The sequence below is a fragment of the Piliocolobus tephrosceles genome, chromosome 15 (genome assembly GCF_002776525.5).
Source record: "Piliocolobus tephrosceles isolate RC106 chromosome 15, ASM277652v3, whole genome shotgun sequence".
NCBI lineage: Eukaryota > Metazoa > Chordata > Mammalia > Primates > Cercopithecidae > Piliocolobus > Piliocolobus tephrosceles.
Window position 1 is genome coordinate 54,498,146 of NC_045448.1, and position 22,492 is coordinate 54,520,637.

A 22,492-nucleotide genomic window follows, 5' to 3' on the forward strand; every position below is an offset into this window, starting at 1 on the left:
CACTGTACTCCACTCTGGGCCACAAGAGCGAAACTCCGTCTCAAAACAACCACAAACCCCCACACACAAAAAACTGTATGACTGAACAGCAGACAAGATGACTACAGTGTTTTTCTTTTGTCTATTTCCACTAGAATAAAAGACTTCATATTTTTTAAAAGTTTCTTATCCCAGAAAAATATCACAATCCATTTAGAATATGAGTTCAGGCTCAACTATTTCCTGACTCTACAGAAGAGTTCAAGATGTTGCAGACCTTATCTTAAAAGCTGGCTCAAAATCGCCGGATTTGGTAGTCATCTAAACATTTCATAAATAATTTACTAACTCTCAAAACACTAAACCAGCAAGCCCTTGATTTCAAAAGCAAATCTTGCCGGGATGGAGTGGGGCGGGGGACCTGGCATGGGGGATGAAAGGGGTTGGAAATGGGCAGATATTGGTCAAAGGGTACGAAGTTTCAGTTAGTGTGAACAGGAAGTTCTGAAGATCTGATGTGTAACATGGTGACTGTAGTTAATGTATTGTGTCCTTAAAAATTGATGAGTAGATCTTAAATGTTCTCTTCATGAAAAAATGGTGCAATGGATATTTTAATTCCATTGATGTAATCATTTCACAATGCATACATATGTCAAAACATCACCTTGTACACCACAAATATACCCAACTTTTGTCAATTACACTTTAATAAAGCTGGGAGAAGCAACTCTTTTTTTGGGCACAGCATCCGGGTTTTATTTACTAACTTTGAGAACAGAGAACCTTTTTTTTTTTTTTTTAATTTTTTTTTTTTTTGAGACGGAGTCTCGCTCTATCGCCCAGGCTGGAGTGCAGTGGCCGGATCTCAGCTCACTGCAAGCTCCGCCTCCCGGGTTTAAGCCATTCTGCTGCCTCAGCCTCCCGAGTAGCTGGGACTACAGGCGCCCGCCACCTCGCCCGGCTAGTTTTTTGTATTTTTTAGTAGAGACGGGGTTTCACCGTGTTAGCCAGGATGGTCTCGATCTCCTGACCTCGTGATCCACCCGTCTCGGCCTCCCAAAGTGCTGGGATTACAGGCTTGAGCCACCGCGCCCGGCCCAGAGAACCTTGATCAATTAAATGGTAGGGAGCGCTGTGGAGAGAGCATCCTGCCCAGTCCGGGAAGAGAGGCAGAGAAAGGTGGCCTAGGATTCCTGGGGCCCAGCGGCCTCTTCCCTCCTGGCGTCCCCGGCGGCCCTCGCTCCCAGGCCCCGCGGTCTCATTTGCCGCTTCCGACGCGTGACCCCGGCGCGCTAGCGTCCGGGATCGGTGACAGGCGCGGGGTGCGCCAAGCGGTCCCATGTGTCCCCTCCCTCTCGCGGCCGCCGCAGTCGCCGCGCGCCGAGCCCCACTCCGGCTCCTCAACAGAGGGCTCGCCGCAGCCATGTCTACCGCCGGGCCACTCAAATCCGTGGACTACGAGGTGTTCGGGAGAGTGCAGGGTAGGCGGCCCCGCTACAGGGGGAGATCAAAAAGGTGATGGGAAGAAGGGGAGAAAGCTGTGAGAAGCGCCTCCCACCTAAAGTATGCCTTTTCCCGCTGTGGCTGGGACTTCCGCTCAGCCATGACACAGCAGCGGCGATAAGGAAGGAGGCGAAACGCGCATGCGCCCGAGGACTTGGACGGGCGGAAGTAGGGAAATGGGGAGGGAAGTAGGGGAATGGGGAGGGAAGTGGCGATGGGGAGGGAAGTGGCGATAGGGAGAGAAGTGGAGAGGGATTTGCTAAGGATCAGAAGTGGGCGGCTGCCGGGTGCGGGAGTAAGCGGCACAGAGGGAAAGGTTGAAGTTGGGTAGGAAAAGAAGAGGGTCTTTGAACTAGTGGTCTCGTTGCTTGCCACTGAAGCTACCTGGTCTTGACTTGGGCTTTAGGAAGGACGCTTAGATGGTTTAAGGTTACCTTTTCAGAGGTCAAACCTTTTTTTAGACCCCTTTGTAGCTCTTAAAAGAATTAAATTGTTACCTAATTTTTGTTTCATCCCAAGTTTAAGTAGTTGCAAAGTTTGTAACGTCTGGCTTATTGAAAATATTGATATTTATAAATGAAAATATTAAGTCACTCTGAAATTTATTCAATGGAATGTAAATACGGTAATGATTTAATATCCACCATCTTAATTTGAAATAAAACTCTTCAACAATGGGAAATTTTACTCATTTCTTTTCCTCTTTGACTTTGATTTTCATTCCACTTCTGCCACAGAATTACCCCATTGTTTCGCTTGAGGGTTTTTTTTCTTTGCTCACCCTATCATACTTTTCTGCTATATGTGTATATTATATATATATATGCATATGTATGAATAAGTATAACGCTTTTTCTTAATTTCCTTTGACAATAAGGCTTTGTTAGAAACAAATGCTTGTTCCTTGGTGCAAAAACTCAAATAATTTTTTCAGCAAGGCAATTTTACTTCTATAGAAAGGTACGACTCGCGGATGGAACAATGGCAAGAGCACACCTGAACACGGGAGGGGAAGGGGAAGTTCTTATTCCTGACTCAGGTAGCCCTTATTGCTGTGTCTTTCCCCTACTGGCTAGGGTTGGACCGCACAGTCTAAGCTAATTCCGATTGGCTGTTTTAAAGAGCAGGGGTAGGAGCTGGAGTGGCGGGATGGGTAGTTTGGCAGGAAGGGTGGTTACAGAACAGGTGACTCAGGATGATTCAGGTCACAGCAGGTGACCACAGGTGACTCAGGACGGAGCAGGTGACCAGGGGTGACTTAAGATGGAGCAGGTGACCAGGGCAATAGATGTGAACTACTGATTAAAACTGGTGGAAAAGGTTGTTTACTGAAGCTAGGGGTGAGGAGAACGAGGAAGCTAGACTTTAAAATAGAGCGCAACGAACCGAGCTTACTGACATACTGATTCTTTGAAGAGAAATTTAGAAGTCGTTGTATTCAACAGCTCCAAGTATTAAATTTTTTGTCTGGATTGAATTATGGAAATTATTATTAGAACACTAGATGAAAATAATATAAAAAGTGTGATAAACATTATTAAAATTTAAAGGTAAATTTGTGTTAGAAGTTTATTTTTTTAATTCCATTTTTTTAAGAGAAGGAGTCTTGCTCTGTCACCCAGGCTGGAGAAAGTTGAGTGGCACAATCATAGCTCACTGCAGCCTGGAACTCCTGGGCTCAAGCCATCTTCTGCCTCAACCTTCTAAGCAGCTGGGACTATAGGCCCGCGCCACCGTGCATGGCTGATTTTTAAATTATTTCATGTAGAGAAAGCGTCTCTGTTGCCCAGGCAAGTCTTGAAATCCTGGCTTCAAGCGATCCTCCTGCACTTGGCCTCCCAAAGTGCTGGGATTACAGTGTGAGCCACTGTACTCAGCCAGAAATTTATTATTAATGAGAAGGCCGGGAGTATTTATTTAATTTGGTCAGAGGAAGAGTTGAATTATCCTTGTATTTGGTACTCTAGAGGTTTTTACACTTTGGTGCAGTGTACCAGGGTAAGATTAAGAATGGATAAAAGTGTGCCTTTTGTAAAGAGATCTTTCTTTTTTAAATTTAATTTTATTTTTATTTCCAATAGGTCTTTGGAGAACAGGTGGTATTTGATTACATGAGTAAGTTCATTAGTGGTGATTTCTGAGATTTTGGTGCAGCCATCACCCAAGCAGTGTACACTGTAGCCAATGTGTAGCCTTTTATCCCTCACCCCCTCCTACCCTTTCCCCCTGAGTCTCCAGAGTCCATTGTATCATTCTTATGCCTTTGCATCCTCATAGCTTAGCTCCCATTTATGAGTAAGAACATAGAACGTTTGGTTTTCCATTCCTGAGTTACTTCACTTAGGATAATAGGAGACCTTTCTTTCAAAGGGTGATTGTGCAAAGGGAGATAGGAAAGGAGTCTCAGGTCAGTTTTAGGAAAGAATGTATGTGGAAGTTGAACATCTGGAAATTGATTCCCTGAACATTATGCATGGATCTGTGCTCTTTATAAAGCCTTTGAGTGCACCCAGGGGTATGGTATCCTGCTTTGAAAACTGCCACAATAAGTAACCAAAGCACATAATGTAAAATACAAAAATGAAGGCAAAGATCACCTAACAGAATGGTCCACTAGAGAGAAGTGGCAGTAATTAAGGAGTCTGTGTGTGTGTGTGTGTGTGTGTGTGTGTGTGTGTGTGTGTGTGAATGTGTGATATTGATTGTCGGTGTTCTTTGTGCTGAACATTTCACTGTTGTTTACTTAATCATCACAATTTTGTGAGTTGCATGTCTTATTCCTGTTTCAACAAGGACACAACAGGTGCACAGAGATTCAGTAAGTTGGACAAGCCCTTAATTGACAAATGGGATTTGATTCTACATCTCTCTGACTTTAAAACTTGTGCTTTCCCATTATGTGATGTTTTCTGCTATTACATTATATATTTCTGTTAACTATACAATTCTACTTTTGTGCACATAGTGGTAACATGGTATATAATCAATTTGGACCAACAGTAAAAATATGGAAAAGAGAAATGTACTATACATAAATAGTGGGGTTTAAAAAGTCAACTTTAGGGCAGTAATTCCTATAGTTTATAGTATGTTAAATGGAAGAGAATACATGCCTAGTATTAATCAAGGCGTAGTATGTAGTACAAATTCACCATCACATATTTACACACATCTACACTGACATTCCCTGACAATTTAGAATGTGCCAAGCTCTGTACTCAACATTTTACATATGTTGTCTCATTTAATCTTCATCTCTGTAACTGCAGTGGTTTTTCTCATTTAACAGATGGAGACATTGAGGCATGGGATAGTAACTTCTTTCCCAGTTATACAAATTAAGAGATGGGGCTGGGATTTGAACCTTGATAGCCTTTTTTTTTTTTTTTTTCTTTTGACAGGGTCTCACTGTTGCCCAGGCAAGATCATAGCTCACTGCAGCCTTGAGCTCCTGGACTCACATGATCTTCCTGCCTCATCCTCCTCCTAAGTAGCTGGGACTACAGGCATGAGTCACCATGCCCAGCTAACTTTTTAATTTTTCTTTGGTAGAGATAGAGTCTCACTATGTTGACTAGGCTGGTTTTGAACTCCTGGCCTCAAGCAAGCCTCCCACCTCTGCCTCCCAAAGTTCTGGCCTTATAGGCATGGGCCACCAGCCTGGGCAACAGAGTGAGACTGTCTCTGAAGAAACATAAAATAAAATAAAGAAAGTATGAAATAATAACATTTTAGTGAAAACTGGCTTGTTAGAAATAATAGCTATGAGCCGGGCGCGGTGGCTCACGCCTGTAATCCCAGCACTTTGGGAGGCTGAGGCGGGTGGATCACAAGGTCAGGAGATCGAGACCATCCTGGCTAACACGGTGAAACCCCGTCTCTACTAAAAATACAAAAAATTAGCCAGGCGCAGTGGTGGGCGCCTGTGGTCCCAGCTACTTGGGAGGCTGAGGCAGGAGAATGGCGTGGGCCCGGGAGGCGGAGCTTGCAGTGAGCCAAAATCACGCCACTACACTCCAGCCTGGGCGACAGAGCAAGACTCCGTCTCAAAAAAAAAAAAAAAGAAAGAAAAGAAATAATAGCTACGAAAGTAAATTTGCAGTGGAAGAACCTATAATTGGGAACATTTATTATGGACAAAATATGGATTGATAAAGTCATCATTAAAATATTTGAGTGGAAACTATTTCTAGTGAAAATGGTTTCAATGACGTTAAAGTGAACATGGAAAAAATGGAAAATGTTTTAACTTTCCTATATGTAAAATTGATCAATGAATTAAATTGGCTTACTTGAGTTTATCACAGAAAATGTTTTCCAACTGAAAATGATGTGTTGTTAGTATAGGGACCGTATAACTGGTTTAAGCCAATATAGATACATTGTTATGAACTAAAGTCCTTACTTTATTCAAGGTTTCCTTAGTTTTTACCTAATGTCTTTTTTTCTGTTCCAGGATCCCATCCAGGATACATTTAGCCCCCTTGGCTCCTTAGGCTCCTTGAGGCTGTGACATTCTATTAGACTTACCTTGTTGTCAATGATGTTGGCTGTTTTAAGGAGTACTTTGAGGTCAAGTACTTCTAGAACGCTCCCCAATTGGGATTTGTCTGATATTTTTGTTATGACAAGACTGGGGTTATGGGATATTGGGAGGAAGACCACAGAGGTAAAGTGCTGCTCTTGTCAAACCTATCAAGCATATATACTGTCAATCTGACTTATCACTGTTGATGTTAACCTTGATCACCTGGCTGTGATAGTGTTTGTCTGGTTTCTCCACTCTAAAGTTACTCTTTTTTTCTCTCTCTCTCTTTTCATCCTCTACTTTAAAAAATCTTCATATTCTCAAGGAGCTCCATGTTTTTTCCCCACCAACTTCTCTTGCATCGAGGGCTTTGGGAGAGGGTTAAGAGAACTGGGGACCGAGCCCCCTGTGCTTTCAGAGTGTTTATAACTATGGCCTGGTTTATAATGTTTCTATAGATGTTTCATTACATTTATATCTGTAATAATATAATCTGAACATTTGAAAGGGAAATTGATTATGCTGTGTATAGATGCTTTGATTCTTTACCAGCTCTCAGGGGAATACTAATGACACTCCTAGAAATGTATTGTGGTAATCTGTTGGTTTACATGTGCTTAGAATTTTTATTTTGACTCAGTTTTTTAGAATAAGAGTAGCTTATTGGAGTACTGATGACATAGAATTCTTTCAGTGCCGTTTCGCCAGCCAGAAATCTTTGCGGCCAGTGGTGCCTCTGCCCAGGCTTTGCTTGGGCCCACTGGGCTTACTCTGCCCACTTGGCCCAGCAGGCTGTGCTCAGCTTGTGCTACTGGTCCAGATCCTGTGCTTGCCTTGGCTCTGTGGTCAGCTCACAGCTGGTCCAGGAGTGCCGTGACCGCTTCTACCTTGGGTGCTGGTGTCTGGATGAGGGGGATGTGGCAGTGCCCAATAACTTGGAGATGCTAGCCACCACAGAGCTCCAAGGGGTGTTACAGCTTTTGCTTGGGGTGTCCTGAGGTCTGAGCCTCCAGAAAGTGTTACAGCTCTCATTCATTTCTGCTGCTTGCAGCTTCAGTGAATGACAGTATGTCACAACTCATTGGGTCCTGCTGCCTGCAGCTCAGCAAATGGGAGAGTGTTGGCACCCTGTGGTTTTTTTCACTCCCATAGCTTGGCGAGCAAGAGCATATGTTACAGCTCTTTTTGTGCCTGCCATTCACTCTTGTCCCATGACCAAGAGGAATGAGGTACATGGACACTGGAGAGTGAACAAGGCAGAGAAGAATTTTACTGAGTGACAGAAAAGCTCTCAATAAAGAGAGGGGACCTGAAGTGGGTAGGCCTCTGTGTAAGAGGGGGCCTGAAAGTGGATAGCCATCTGTGAGGCTGAGTCTGGGGTTTTTATGGGCTCAGAATGGGGTGTATGCTAATTGTTCCATGGGTGGGCTTGGAAAAAGCACCATTCAGTTGGCTAAAAGACATCGAGAAAGTTCTCACTCTGGTTGTGGACTGCACCTGGAACTGGAAACTCAGTTTCAGGTTTCACTTGAAGATCAGGTTTCACTGGAGACCCATCCCTGTCTACCTAGGGAATTTGCCTGTCTCCTACTGCTATCACTGAGATGAATATCATATTTGTTAAATATTGCTTAAAATGAAAACTGGGATGAATTATTAAATGACTTTGTCAGATAATACATGATTTAGATGTACACATTTTTTCTTATGTAGACAAGTAAATGGAAAAGCTGTGTTTTAGAGGTTGAAAATATAAGTACACCATTAAAATCAAGAAACATAAATATGGTTAACTCTAATTCCCTCTCCTGTCTTTGTTCCTATAGCATTTTATTTATAGTTGTTACACTTTGTGTTTTTCCTTTTCATCATTCTGCTTTCAGCTACAGTTATCTGTGTACACTTGTTTCTCTCACTAGAAAATAATGACAATATTTTGAAGGCCAGGCTGGTGGCTTATTTTCATATCTCCTATGGGGCTATGCCTCTAGTGGGGCCTTCAAAAGTGAACTGAAGTAAATTGAAGTGCTTGGGGATAGTTGGCTTGGAGAATAAATAGTAGTGTGATGGCTGTTTTAACTGTTTGAAAGATGCCATGGTGTATGGCTCCAGGGAACGGACCCTGGTCTAATGGCAAAAGGTTAAGTAAGGCAGAATTTTATTCCACACAAGGAAAGCTTTGTAACAATTAAAGATATTTACAGCCATTAAGGGCTGCTTTGTAAGGCAGCATATAGATCACTTCCTACATTCAAAATTGACACTGCAGTCAGATCCCAGGATGAAATGGTAGGTTACAATATAAAAAATATGATTTTACCTGAAAAGGTGCTGACATTTAAAACTCATCACAGGTTTCTTTAAATATCAGTGTGTGTTTGTCAATTCGAAGTATGATTTACTTTGCAAACATTCCCCTCAGGGTTTCTCACTGACACCCCTTTTTACAAAGTGAGGTACAGTTGTAGTGGACTGGACCTTGACTGAGCAGCATATTGTGCTGGAGTCTTTTATCACCAAAGGGGCTGATGTCTGCCCCAGTTTCCAGAGCAGTGTGTCTGTGAAAAACCTGCATGTGTCATATCAGCTTTCCTTCTGTTCAGCAAGTGAGGTGGAAAAAGTATGGGGAGGCCACAAAAGCCCATAGGTAAATCTCCTACAGAAGCCCTGTCCCAGGAGGGCTGTGTTCCAGCCAACACTGATGAAGTGCAGAAAAGTGTCTCCACGTCCACCTTTTCTTTCTATGTAGATGTCTATTACTTCATACTAGGAATCAGGACTCTCAGAAAGATTCTGGGAAGATTCCAGGTGGCATATGAAACTTCGAGCAGTTGATTCCTGCATGGTTCACTGCCTTGCAGAGTTAATGGGCTAGAAGTCTTGAGGCTCCTTGACATACATTCCTCCCAAAGCTTTAAAATAAGGGTTGTAGTTCGAGGGGTCCAACAAATAACACCTCTCTTCATTGTGTGAGTTACTGACAAGGAAGACAAAGAGTAAAGCAGAGTTTTAGGAATGTGGTGTCTATCTGCAGGTAAGTGGACTTTATAATGACCTGTACTACAGAATTAAACACTGGCCACCCCCAACTCCAGGCACAGGGAGGCTGCTCTATGGCAGAGCCAGAAGTATGATCCCCGTGGGTAACTTGCTTCCAGCGAGAGGAGGAAGAGGACATGCCTGGGCTATGCATGTTTCTCCTTCTAAATTTACCCAGTAGATGAATCACTGCTTGTCCCTGTGACAAGGGTAGGGTAGAAAGTAGCCAGGAATGACACACTAATGATACTCCTCCTCACAGAAGGAATTTCTGCTAGAGAGAAAGATGCTTTCTCCTGCAGAAATAAGTTATAAAATCTAGAGAGATCTCAGTCATTTAGTTCTACTTGCAGTACTTCGAGAGGATCTTCACTGCAGTTGTTTTGGTATGGAGTGACAGGAAAAAGTCAGGGAGGTTGTATGGTAAGCAAAATTGGAGAATGACTGCCCTTGTTCTACAAATAGAGATAGGAAGGACTACATCATAGTCCTGTTTTCTGCTTTCCTTTTTTTGTGTGTGTGTGTGGCATTAACAAAATCGAGATAGAATTTACATAACACTAAATACACAGTAGTTTTTAGTATATTCACAATGTTTTGCAGCATTAGCATTAATTCCAGAACATTTCCATCAACCCCCCTTCCCTTTACCAGTTGTTTCCCGTTCCCCACCTCATTCCCCCATTCCCCACTTCTTCCTCTGTCCCCTGGCATGTTAACGTGCCTCAGGGAAGTCAGGGCCAATGTCTCTGATGTCCTTGGCCTCTCCCTTAAGGTTTCAAGGTTGCTGCTTAGCTCCAATCATAATATTCACACCATGATTAGAAGAATGGGTACCAGTGCAATACCCCAACATGGAGAAACCACCACGCCCGGCCAAGTCAGCCCCTGTTGAAGAGCTACCTTGAAAGTCCCAACCAGTGACTTGGCTTACATTTCATTGGCCATCCCCACTATAAGGAAGTCTGGGAAACATCAACTGGCACATTGCTGCCCCAAGTAAAATCAGAGTTCTGTTAGAAAGGAAGAATGGGAGAACGGATTTGGGGTATGTGCCTGTCACAGTTGTTCATATATTAAATAAAATTCTAAACAATTATTACATTTGATGTTTTTTTCCCAAGTAGTGACACAAAAGGACACATTACAAAAAGATTGTGATCTTGTGTCCATGACCTCTCCCTCAAAACATTGGATCCATAACCAAAACCACCTAAATTTCTGTTAAGTTCATATTGAATTTTTTTTTTTTTTTTTTTTTTTTTGAGACAGAGTTCCATTCTTGTTGCTGAGGCTGGAGTGCAATGGTGCGATCTTGGCTCACTGCAACCTCCACCTACCAGGTTCAAGCGATTCTCCTGCCTCAGCCTCCTGCGTAGCTGGGATTACAGGCATGTGCTACCACGCCCAGCTAATTTTCTGTATTTCTAGTAGAGACGGGGTTTCTTCATGTTGGTCAGGCTGGTCTTGAGCTCCTGACCTCAGGTGATCCACCTGTCTCAGCCTCCCAAAGTGCTGGGTTTACAGGCATGAGCCACCATGACTGGCCCATATTGAATCTTTTATATATGATTTATTTCAGCCTTGTTTATTTCCATCTATCACCGCCTTAAGCAATGGGTAACACTTTTATTATCCACCCAGTTCGTCAAGAAGTATGAATTTAACCTAAAATTATGCCTCAAACTTAAATGACATCCTGTAGCTCCACTGTTTTAAGATTTAATAAATCCATGTGTGTATCATTACCATTCATAGTTAAAAATGCTTTTATTTGTTTATTTATTTGAAACAGAGTCTTGCTCTGTCACCCAGGCTAGAGTGCAGCAGTGTGATCACAGCTCACTGCAGGCTCAACTGATCCTCCCTGACTCTATCCTCCCTAATACCTGGGACTAGAGGCATATGTTATCATGTGCTATCTAAGCACATGTGCTATCATGTGCTATCTAAGAGGCATGTGCTAACTAGAAGCAAGTGCTATCATGCCCAGCTAAGTTTTGTATTCATAGTTTTTGTAGAGATGGGGTTTCACCATGTTGCCCAGGCTAGTCTTGAACTCTGGACTCAAGTGATTCATCTGCCTTGTCTTTCCAAAGTGCTGGGATTACAGGCATGAGCCACCATACCCTGCCCCAAGTGCTTTTAAATTTAAAACTTTGAAAATATAAATCAAATGAAGATATGCACATGGATTTTTAAAAAACTCAAATAGTATAGAAAAGCTGGTAATTAAAAGCAACAGCCACCATATCCTGCTCCAGTTTCCAGCCCCAAGTCCTATATATTCTATAAAACAACCAATTTAACCATTTATTTTTAAAGTCTTGTGGGTTTTTAAAATTATTATTATTATTATTTTTAGATGGAGTCTCGCTCTGTTGCCCAGGTTGGAGTGTAGTGGTGTAATCTCGGCTCATTGCAAGCTCTGCCTCCCGGGTTCATGCAGTTCTCCTGCCTCAGCCTCCCGAGCAGCTGGGACTACAGGCGCCCACCACCACACCTGGCTAATTTTTTGTATTTTTGGTAGAAATGGGGTTTCACCGCGTTAGCCAGGATGGTCTCCATCTCCTGACCTCGTGATCTGCCTGCCTTGGCCTCCCAAAGTGCTGGGATTACAGACGTGAGCCACAGCGCCCTACCAACTCTTGTGGTTTCTATGTCTTTATAATGCATACACTATGTGTGTTTGGGCCATAATCCTGAAAGATACAATTGCAAACGCCATAATCTTGCATGTTGAAATTCCAAAACATCAAAATCCCTAAAGTCTAAAATCCCCCAAATCACAGTTTTGAAAGATCAAAATCCCAAAAATATAATCTGGAAAAAATCATTCAAAGAGTATTTAAAATACTAATTTTTGGCCGGGTCCGGTGGTTCACACCTGTAATCCCAGCACTTTGGGAGGCCAAGGCGAGCAGATAACTTGAGGTCAGGAGTTTGTGACCAGCCTGGCCAACATGGTGAAACCCCGTCTCCACTAAAAATACAAAAATTAGCTGGAAGCGGTGGCAGGCTCCTGTAATCCCAGCTACTCGGGAGGCTGAGGCAGGAGAATCCCTTGAACCTGGGAGGTGGAGGTTGCAGTGAGCCGAGATTGTACCACTGCCCTCCAGCCTGAGTGACAGAGTGAGACTCTGTCTCAAAAATAAATAAATAAAAAGGAGATTTATTTGAGAAACATATACAAACATAATAGAAACTTCATAAGCCAGTTTGCACAAGAAGATAGGTAATAATAACATATGTATTTTTGTGACTGTACATACTGCGGTATACTGATGACAGCCACGTAGGTGTAATAGTCACAAGCAGATGAACTATATTCATAAGGAAGTAAGTCAAAAAGCAAAATGTATAAATGCGTATCACCATGGTTGGTAATTGTGTGCAACCAGTTTTGTAAGTGGTCATCTGACATACCTTGATGGATAACCTAAGTCTTTGATGAGATTGATCAAAAGTTGTGATGGATCACCACTGTATATGCAGTCATTCAAAAAGCCAGGGTGTCAAGAAATTTTATCTTTCACAAATGTACATATACAAAAAGGACATCTCTTTATTTATTAAGGAAGTTTCAACATTTTTACATACATACACAATAGTTACCAAGACACGGTGATACACTTGTAGGGTCAAATTTGCCAAAAAAAAAAAGCCTAAAACAAATTAGAACTCTAAAAACCTTTACAAAGTTTATACCTCTGGCCGGGTGCAGTGGGTCATGCCTATAATCTGGCACTTTGGGAGGCCTAGGCGGGTGGATCACCTGAAGTCAGGAGTTTGAGACTAGCCTGCCCAACATGGCAAAACCCTGTCTCTACTAAAAATGCAAAAAATTAGCCAGGCATGGTGGTGTGTGTGTGCTTGTAATCCCAGCTACTCAGGAGGCTGAGGCAGGAGAATCACTTGAATCCAGGAGGTGGAGGTTGCAGTGAGCCAAGATCATGCAACTGCACTTCAGCCTGGGTGACAAGAGTGAAACTTCATCTCAAAAAAAAAGAAAATTTGACATACAAAAAAACTATGTTACAGTGATAGATTATAGGCAGTTGCACGGAGATAGTACATAAGAATTGGCCAACTTTTCACAATCGTTACCTATGTTTTGGAGTCTTCCATCATGATGAATAGGTGCTTTTTTTTTTTTTTTTAAGGACTTGGCTCTTTTTGGAAAATACATTTACATCCATATTCTACAGGGCACTGCTCTTTTTGAAATTCTTCCATGATTTGATATACACTGACGTGAGCACCCCCTATTAAGGTTTTCCATCTTCAGTGCTATGCTTCTATGTTTTGCATACATGAAAATTCATTCTGCATGCACTCATATGCAGATTACAAATTTAGTGCAGACGATACTTGTGATCAAACAACAGCACCGTTATATGTCTTCTAATCCTACCATGAACATAATTGTTTTTAAACCAGTCAGTAACTTTGCTGGTTTCTTCAGGCAAATGCAGATTCAATCCTTTAAAAGCTGGGCTGGGGCGGTGACGCAGGCCTGTAATCCCAGCACTTTGGGAGGCCAAGTTGGATGGATCATGAGGTCAGGAGATTGACACCATCCTGGCTAACACGGTGAAACCTCATCTCTACTAAAAATACAAAAATTACAAAAATACAAAAAATTAGCTGGGTGTGGTGGTTTGTGCCTGTAGTCCCAGTTACTCTGGAGGCTGAGGCAGGAGAATCGCTTGAACCTGGGAGGCGGAGGTTGCAGTGAGCCGAGATCGCACCATACCACTGCACTCTAGCCTGGGCGACAGAACGAGACTCTGTCTCAAAATAAAAATAAAAATAAAAATAAAAAGGTCCTGGAATTTCATCAGCTAGAAGGAAAGCCAATGCAGACAAATGACACATTTTTAAATTGAAGTTTTCATCATTGCCATATCTCACGGCCAATCGACTCATCTAAGTTTTCCACCAAATGCATCAGACTGAATGAAAAAACAAACTTTGTTAGTGACATCTTGAAATTCACTTTAGAAGCTTTGATTGCTCCTACTCTGTCATTATGATTTGGGGATTCAGTTGAATCCATTTTCTTTTGCAGCATCCACCAAATCTTCAAGTAAGTGTTTTATAAAGTGCTTCCCTTTTGTCCAGTCATTCATACATAAATGAGTGGATAAGTTCTAGAGTTTTGAGATCCCACAGGGGGATGAATTGTATGCAACTGGTAAAAAATAGGGTGGTTTTGAAAGTGCCACACATTAGCCAAAATGCAGCATGCACTGGTTTTTCTTTGTTAGATTGAGTGGTTTAATAAATATAAGAAGTCTATCTTCTTTGATGGACAGATCCCTAATCAAGAATAGTTCATCATTTAATATGTTTTGTATCACTGGAGGAACCTCTGTATCAGCAGTGCCTTTCATTCAGAAGGTCACTGAGCTTTTCAAATTCCATTTTCTTTTTTTTTTTTTGGCTGGATATAGTGGCTTATGCTTGTAATCCCAGTGTTTTGGAAGGCTGAGGCAGTTGGATTGAGTGAGGCCAGATGTTTGAGACTAGCCTGAGCAACACAGTGAGACTCCATCTCTACAAAAATTTTAAAATTATCCAGGCATGGTGGTGTGCACTTGTAGTTCTAGCTACTCGGAATGTTGAGGTGAAAGAATTGGTTAAGACCAAGAGTTTGAGACTGCAGTGAGCTATGATCACACCACTGCACTCCGGCCTGGGCAACAGAGCGAGACCCCATCTCTTAAAAAAAATTCCTTTTATTCTCCAATGAAAGTCATTTCTTTTTTCCTTTTTCCACCTTTTTAAAAAAACATTTGGTTGGTACAAAAGAAGGACTTTTTTTAAGGCAAGCGTGGTACTATGTGTGAAGATGCAGAAGTCATACACAATTAAATAATTTGGCAGGGAAGATTTCTTGTATCTTTTGCCTGCATTTTCACTTCTCTGAAACACTCAAAACATTGAGGGCAGATCTTCCCCACTTGGTCTACTCAGACTCAGTAATCTCTGGAAACACCCTTACAGACACACCCAAAATAATGCTTTATCAGGTTTCTAGGTATTCCTTAATCCAGTCAAATTGACACCTAAAATTAAGTCCACAAATCCAGCCCTTGTCAATTTGGCACCCATATATGTCTCCTTAAACCATAATTCACTTCCAAATAAAGGCAGTAACAAGGTAATTGTTCTGTTTAGCATGATGCAACTAACATGATGCAACTGTCATGTACACAATCAAACGTGTACTAATCCCATCCCCAGAATTAGGCTTTCTAGATTTTACCATTCAGAATTTTAATCTTTCAGGATTGTCATTTTCAGGATTTTAATCATTAGGGATTTTAGACTTTAGAGATTTTTAATTAAAATTTTTATTTTTCTTTCAGAAATGAAGTCTTGCTATGCTGCCCAGGCTGATCTCGAACTCCTGGGCTCAATCAATCCTCCTGCCTCAGCCTCTCAAAGTGCTGGGCTTATAGCTGTAAGCCACCACACCTGGCTGACTTTAGGGATTTTGATCTTTCAGGATTTCAACATTTAGGATTATAGCATGCGAGATTATGATTGGCACTAATACTATGTATATGCCTAATGTTATGTATATGTATAATGTCAGTTTAGGCATTATTAGTAACTTCTTGCTATCTGTTATGGTATATATACTATCTATTATATATAATAGATATGTATTATAGGGATATATGTGAGCATATAAGCATATATGTCTACATATATATGTATATTATATATTCAGTCACTGTATATTATCACTGTAGAAAGTTCTGCTAGAATCAACATAGAATTATTGAGATTCTTTCCAGAACTTTGAATGCTGTAAATTTAGCATCACCACTTTGAAAGTAAACTTAAAGCCTAATAAATATGATTATATGTATATTCACAATATATGTTAACAATAAATATAATATATAATCAATATGTTAATATTATTAATGATATATATTATACATGTGTTATATATAATAAACACATAATAATTTATATGATAAATAAATTTATATGATAAATTATTATAGGATAGTTAAATATTTCACATAAATATTTATCAGCTGGTTTTTAAAAATTCATTTATTCAACAACCATGTGCCAAGCTCTGGTCTAGTTGTTGGGAACACAGTAGTAAACAAGACAGAAAAATTCCCGTTCTTACGGAACTGACAATCTACTGTAAAGATAGGAAATCAAAAAGTAAACAATGCATGTGCAGGAAACATGGGGTGCATTGCTGGTTTAGATAAATTGATTGGGGAATATTTCTTTAAGGAAGTGACATTTGTATGGAGAGATGAATAATGGGAAGGAGCCAGGAATGAGAATATCAGGGGACAGAGGATTCGGGCAGAAGGAATAGTCAGTACAAAGGCCAGGGGGCTTGGCATGTTTAAGGCGCCAAGGGAGGCATATCTGGCTGGAATGGGGTGAGTAAAGAGGGGAGAACTAGGATATGAGGTAGAGGAATTAGGAGGCTGTGACAACCAGAATACATTTCATTTCCAGTGTAATGGGAGCCCCTACGGGCTTTTAAGCTGGGGAAGGAAATGATTTGATTTTACTTAAAAGAAAACCATGTTGGCTGCTTTATGGAGAATACACTGTAGTGGGGCAGAACTGGAAGCAGGGAGGCTAGTTAAGGAGGTTCTTATAGTAGATGAGTTGAAAGATGATGGTAACTTTAAGTATATAAACATTATTACCCATTCTTCTAGATACAGTTGGGATGGAATTAAACTATTTTTCAGTAAATCTTCAGTAATGACAGGGGCCTAGAAATAATTTGGAAATTGAGTACAGTGCATGGGTTTGAATCTTTAACTATGCGTGGTATCCAGATATGCCCTGATCTGAAACCTCAGGCCTTTGAGCATGCTCCTCTATCTGTAATGTTCTACTCTCATCATACTAATTTTTGCTCATCATTGAAGTCTCAGCTCTAAGATTTGTTTTGCAACATGCCAGCCTTAAAATCACCGAAGAGTGATTGTCTGTCATGTGGCTGTCTTATGAACTCTAATTTGTATCGAGATTTATGGATTTTACAGCTCCAAACTGTCCGTTATTTTAATTGCAACATTTAATTGCCAGTTTACTTGTCCATCTTTCCCACTAGATTGTAAACTCTTAGATGCAGTGACTGTGTCTTACTCATCTCATTTTTTGCACTCAAAATTAGACAATTGAAAAGTGCTTTTTAAGTGAATAATCAATGTTTACCTGTGTGCCTGTTAGATTACCTGAGATACCCGATTCTTAGATTATGTTAGTGTGAATAAAATATTATATCAATAGACTGGAGTAGGTAATTTCCTTAACACTGCAACACATAGTGGAATATCTATGTTTGATTCCACTTTAAAAATTTTCTCAAACCCCATCACCATAAGCGAATGGTCTTTGACATCATCAATGAATAGATGGTGGAAGGGCTGCTCGAGATTCGGAAATGTTGAAAGGACGTTGCTCTTCACTGAGGGGCATGTTGTCAGTTTCCCTCTTTGGGCAGCTCCAGTATTTCTAGTAGTAAGTGGTACAGATGGAGAGGGAAATCTACGTGACAGGCTGCCTAGGCTGTGCCAATGTCAGGTCCCTTTAGGGTGCAGGAGGGGAGAGTTGCCTTTTTATCATCCATGGTTTCTTTCATGTAATGCTTCTGAATTGTGAAAAGGTGAGGCAACAATGACATGCAAATGGATGCGTTATTATCAACAGCAACTTGAACAGTGTGATGGAGTGCACATCAGATCTTTGGTACCCTACGAGATTTTAATTTTCTCCTTTTGATGCAATTCTTGACCTGAAATATAAACCCTTTTCAAATCTCTCCCAGACTTTTCTTTAAGGGGGAGCCAGCCATTGGCTCTAAACATTAGTGGGCATCAGAATTGCTTGGAAAGCATGTGAAAACAGATTACTGGGCTCCACCTGAAGCATTTCTGTTCCTTGGAGCAGGGGCCCAAGAATTTTATTTTCTAAACAAAACTCAGGTGCTGCTGTTTCATGGACCACTCTTAAAACAGGAAAGAGATGGACCACATGTTTCTAATTTCTGCTTACTGCCATTGCATGTGCTTTCTCTTTTCATGACGCTCATATTTGGTCTGGTTAGTGGTTGAGGAACTCAGAGGGGATATACACAATACGGCGTAGACCAAAACTTTCAGTCTACTTACTTGGTCAGTGTCTTACTGTGTTCTGGGATCCCCTGACTCTTATGATAAAAAGACTGCACACTTTTGCCTGCATAGTGCAGCCTGTCTTCTCTCCTGTTTTCTGTCTCTCTTCTACATGGTCTGGTTGACCTGAAGTTTCTGGAATTTTCTGCTAATTCCTTTTATATCTACTAGCTAATGTCTTTCTCTCCATCTATATAACAGATTGCCTTTCTGATTCTCTTTCAGATCAATACTTCCCACTCATGTTATCTCCACATTGAACATCTATCTTTTGAAATATTTTACAGCCTTATAAAAATTCCATTTGTGATACTCTCCTGTCTTTATTGCTTTGCTGCTTTTTTTCCTTCATATTTGTTGGGTACCACAGCATACTACCATCAGGAAATTATCAATCTGCTTACAAGACTGCATAAAATATCGAATCCTTTCTTCTGTGTCCTCTTAACCAGACTCAACTGCTTTATGTAGAATCAACACCTCTTGGACTCTTTGGAGATTGATCCATCCCCTGTGACTTCCCAATGTGTTCTTTTATAATTATTTTTCAATTGAGATAGAATATAAATTCAGCAACATTCACCTTTTATAGTGTACAATTGAATGAGCTTTTTTTTTTTTTTTTTTTTTTTTGAGACGGAGTCTCGCTCTGTTGCCCAGGCTGGAGTGCAATAGCATGATCTTGGCTCACTGAAACCTCTGCCTCCTGGGTTCAAGTGATTCTCCTGTCTCAGCCTCCCAAGTAGCTAGGATTACAGACACCTGCCATGATGTCCAGCTAATTTTTGTATTTTTGTAGAGATGGGATTTCACCATATTGGTCAGGCTGGTCTTGAATTCCTGACCTCAGGTGATCCACCTGCCTTGGCTGTGGAATTTTCTGCTAATTCCTTTTATATCTACTAGCTAATGTCTAGTAATCTTTGGGATTACTAGCTAATCCCAAAGTGCTGGGATTACAGGTGTGAGCCACCACGCCTGGCCCAGTGAATTTTTAACAAGTGCATACAGTCATGTAATCCTCACCACAATTGAGATATAGAACAGTCCCATCACCCTGAATTTCTTCACCCCCCATTGTGGCACTCTCCCCTCTACTCCTGGCCCTTGGCAACTGACAATCAGTTTTCTGTCCTTATAGTTTTGCCTTTTCCAGAAAGTGAAATTACACAGTATGTGTGAGTCTGGCCTCTCTTACTTAGCATAATGCATTTGTGATTCATACATGTTGTTGCTTGTATCCATGGTTCATTCCTTTTTATTGCTGCAGCTACATGGTATTCCATTGTGTGGATCTACCACAGTCTTTTATCCATTCCCAGTGTTTTTTCATTGCTATGCCCTCTCCTCTGAACTTAAGTGTTTTTTTTTTTTCCTCTCTGTCATTTGGCTTCTTGAGTACTGAAAAGTAAATTTCCAAATTTACCATGTGTTCTAGGTAGAAATAAAAACTAAGTTGCAATAGGTACTAACAAGCTCTGAATTTCTGCACCTGATACATTCCTGATGTTTCTTTACATAGACCTATTTTAGCCAACTCTCAAGCAGGAGCTGAGATGTGGGGCATATCTATCCTGAAGAAGCCTGTTCTAATTCATCCTTTTGGATCAAGAGTTTTCCAACTTGCAATTTGAAGGAATGACTTGAGATCTGTTATTTAGGGTCATTGCTGCAATTCCCAGGAGAGATGTAAGAAGGCCTTCCCTTTCCCTCAAAGGGTCCCATATCATAAATACATATCCCTGATAATTTGGAACCAGCTTGCCTCTTGTGTCACCCCCACTCTAGGGCCCAGTTCTCTATGTATCAATGTTTGGTTCCAAACAACCCAAGGTATGAAGTCCCATAGTATTCTTGACCTCTGTCTGAGATGAGACTCTCATAGTTTTGCAGGCTGGGTAAGCAAAGTATAAGATACCATCATAGTTGGCCAGTATAGAACAGTTTATTATGGTCTACATAGGGAAAACATAACCAAGACCAACAATACTTCTCAACCTACATGGTTCAAAGTATGAACATAATGTAATCTACACTATAGAGATTCTAAGAATCATTCCCATTTCAGTAAGTTTCCATTAGTACTGAGGCTTCAGAGCCAGGGACAGTGGCTCATGCCTGGAGTCCCAGCTACTCAGGAGGCAATGCAGGAGGGTCCCTTGAGCCCAGGAGTTTGAGGGGGCAGTGAGCTATGATTGCCCCACTGTGTTCCAGACTGGGCACAGAGCAAGACCTTGTCTGTAAAATAAATAAGTAAGTAAATAAATAAATAAGTAAATAAATAAATAAAAGAACTGAGGCTTCAGAAGCCAAGTTATGGTCAAGTGTATCATTTCCTTATATGTTTCATTGGTTCTGTAACTAGCAATAAAATACACAAATGTTTTATGACATTTAAATTTGTATTTAGTCCTTACATTTTAAGAAGATATCTTAAAAGTTGAGGACAGCTAAATTTTATGCCAAGTATACTCAACAGTACCTGTAATAAGTATTTTGTTTTATTTAGCATTTAAAAATAGAGTGAGTATGTGCTTCAGCATTTTATTTATTTGGATTCAGAATATTACTGTTTTTCTCCAAAAAGTCTTCCTTTTCTCATTTCGTTTTAAAAGAAACTAATTTTCAAAAACACTTTCTAAATACATTCAGATATTAAACATTTTACTTATTTCATTTACTTACCACATAATAAATACAGGGGTTCACCCTTGTTCTCGGATCGGGATGCAGTCCAAGAACCCCAGTGGATGCCTGAAACTGCGGATCGTGTAGAACCCTAGATATTCTAAGCATTTATCATACACTGTGGCCATAACTTTTACAGTTTGAGGTGTAACAGCAAAACTAGCACAAATTTCTTTTTCCTTCTTCTCAGTTTCACGGACAGAAGATTGCTTTACTTTAGATCTTAGCAGTGTCAGCATACAATGTTTTTCTTTCCTTATCAAGTCGAGAACTTTCACCTTTTCACTTAAAGGAAGCACATGATGGTTTCTCTTTGGCACATTTGCCAGCATCACTACTCTTGTGTTTTGGGGGTCATCATTAAGTAAAATAAGGGTTATTTGAACATGAGCACTGCAGTACCACCAAGTCAGTCGATCTGATAACCAAGAGGGCTACCTAGTAACCAACGGGCGGGGAGTGTCTACAGTGTGGCTCTGCTGGACAAAGGGATAATTCATGGGTGGGACAGCATGAGATTTCACTATGCTACTTAGAAAGGCATTCAATTTAAAACTTATGAATTGTTTATCTCTGGAATGTTAAATGTAATATAGGACCGCAGTTGATTGAGGGTTAAGTGAAACTGCAGAAGGTGAAACCAAGGATAAATGGGGACCACCTAGATAAAAGTTAAGTCAGGAAATACATAACTTTTTAAAGGTGGACAAGCTGACAATTCTTTTTATCTTTCTTTTATACAGGTGTTTGCTTCAGAATGGTAAGTCAATACAGTCTTTATTATTTTGCCATTTTTTCCACTGTTATTCCCAATTACAGAGATAGGGCAGTTTTCTACTTGGCTCTAGTCTACTATTTACTCCCTGTCCTTGACAGCAAATGAAGAAATATGTATATTTCTTTGAAATTACTGATTGAGATTTTTATTAATGCTAAAAACATTGTACCCTTCTTAGTATTTACTTAACATTTTCCATATTCAAAAGTACCTCTCTTTGGGTGATTTTAATGAAACGCTTTGATTAGGTGTATTGAATACAAAGTATGGGATTTTCTACATGTTCTGGATGGAAGAAATCCTGTAGGCCAAGGTACATATGTCGCACTGCAAAACAAAACACGCCGATGTTGCATAATGAAGTGGTTCCCAGGAGTTAGCAGATTGAGCTCCATGTTGCGTTTTAAAATGTATTTATCTTTTATTTATTTATTTAGTTCAGAGACAGAGTCTTGCTCTGTTGCCCAGTCTGGAGTATAGTGGTACGATTTCAGCTCACTGCAGCTTCCGCCTCCCAGGCTCAAGTGATTTTCCTGCCTCAGCCTCCCAAGTAGCTGGGATTATAGGCACCTGCTACCACATCCAGCTACTTTTTTATTTTTAGTAGAGATGGCATTTCATCATGTTGGCCAGGCCAGTCTTGAACTCCTGGCCTTAAGTGATCCAGCCACCTCAGCCTCCCAGAGTGCTGGAATTACAGGCATGAGCCACCATGCCCAGCTCAGCTAATTTTTTTTTTTTTTTTTTTTTATTTTTGTAGAGACAGGGTTTCACCATGTTGCCTAGGCTGGTCTT

At 40.7% G+C, this 22,492-nt stretch overlaps 1 protein-coding gene across 3 annotated transcripts in view; it reads left to right on the forward strand.

The window, feature by feature from the left end:
- Window positions 1–968: 968 nt before the first annotated feature.
- The window catches only part of ACYP2 (acylphosphatase 2), a 201,811-nt gene continuing 180,287 nt past the window's right edge, over window positions 969–22,492 (forward strand). For all 3 annotated transcript variants that reach the window (XM_023190201.1, XM_023190202.1, XM_023190204.1), the window contains exons 1-2: window positions 969–1,463; window positions 21,663–21,679. In XM_023190201.1, coding sequence (XP_023045969.1) covers window positions 1,322–1,463; window positions 21,663–21,679 — 159 coding nt within the window. In that variant the 5' untranslated portion in view covers window positions 969–1,321. The remainder of the gene's footprint in view (window positions 1,464–21,662; window positions 21,680–22,492) is intronic.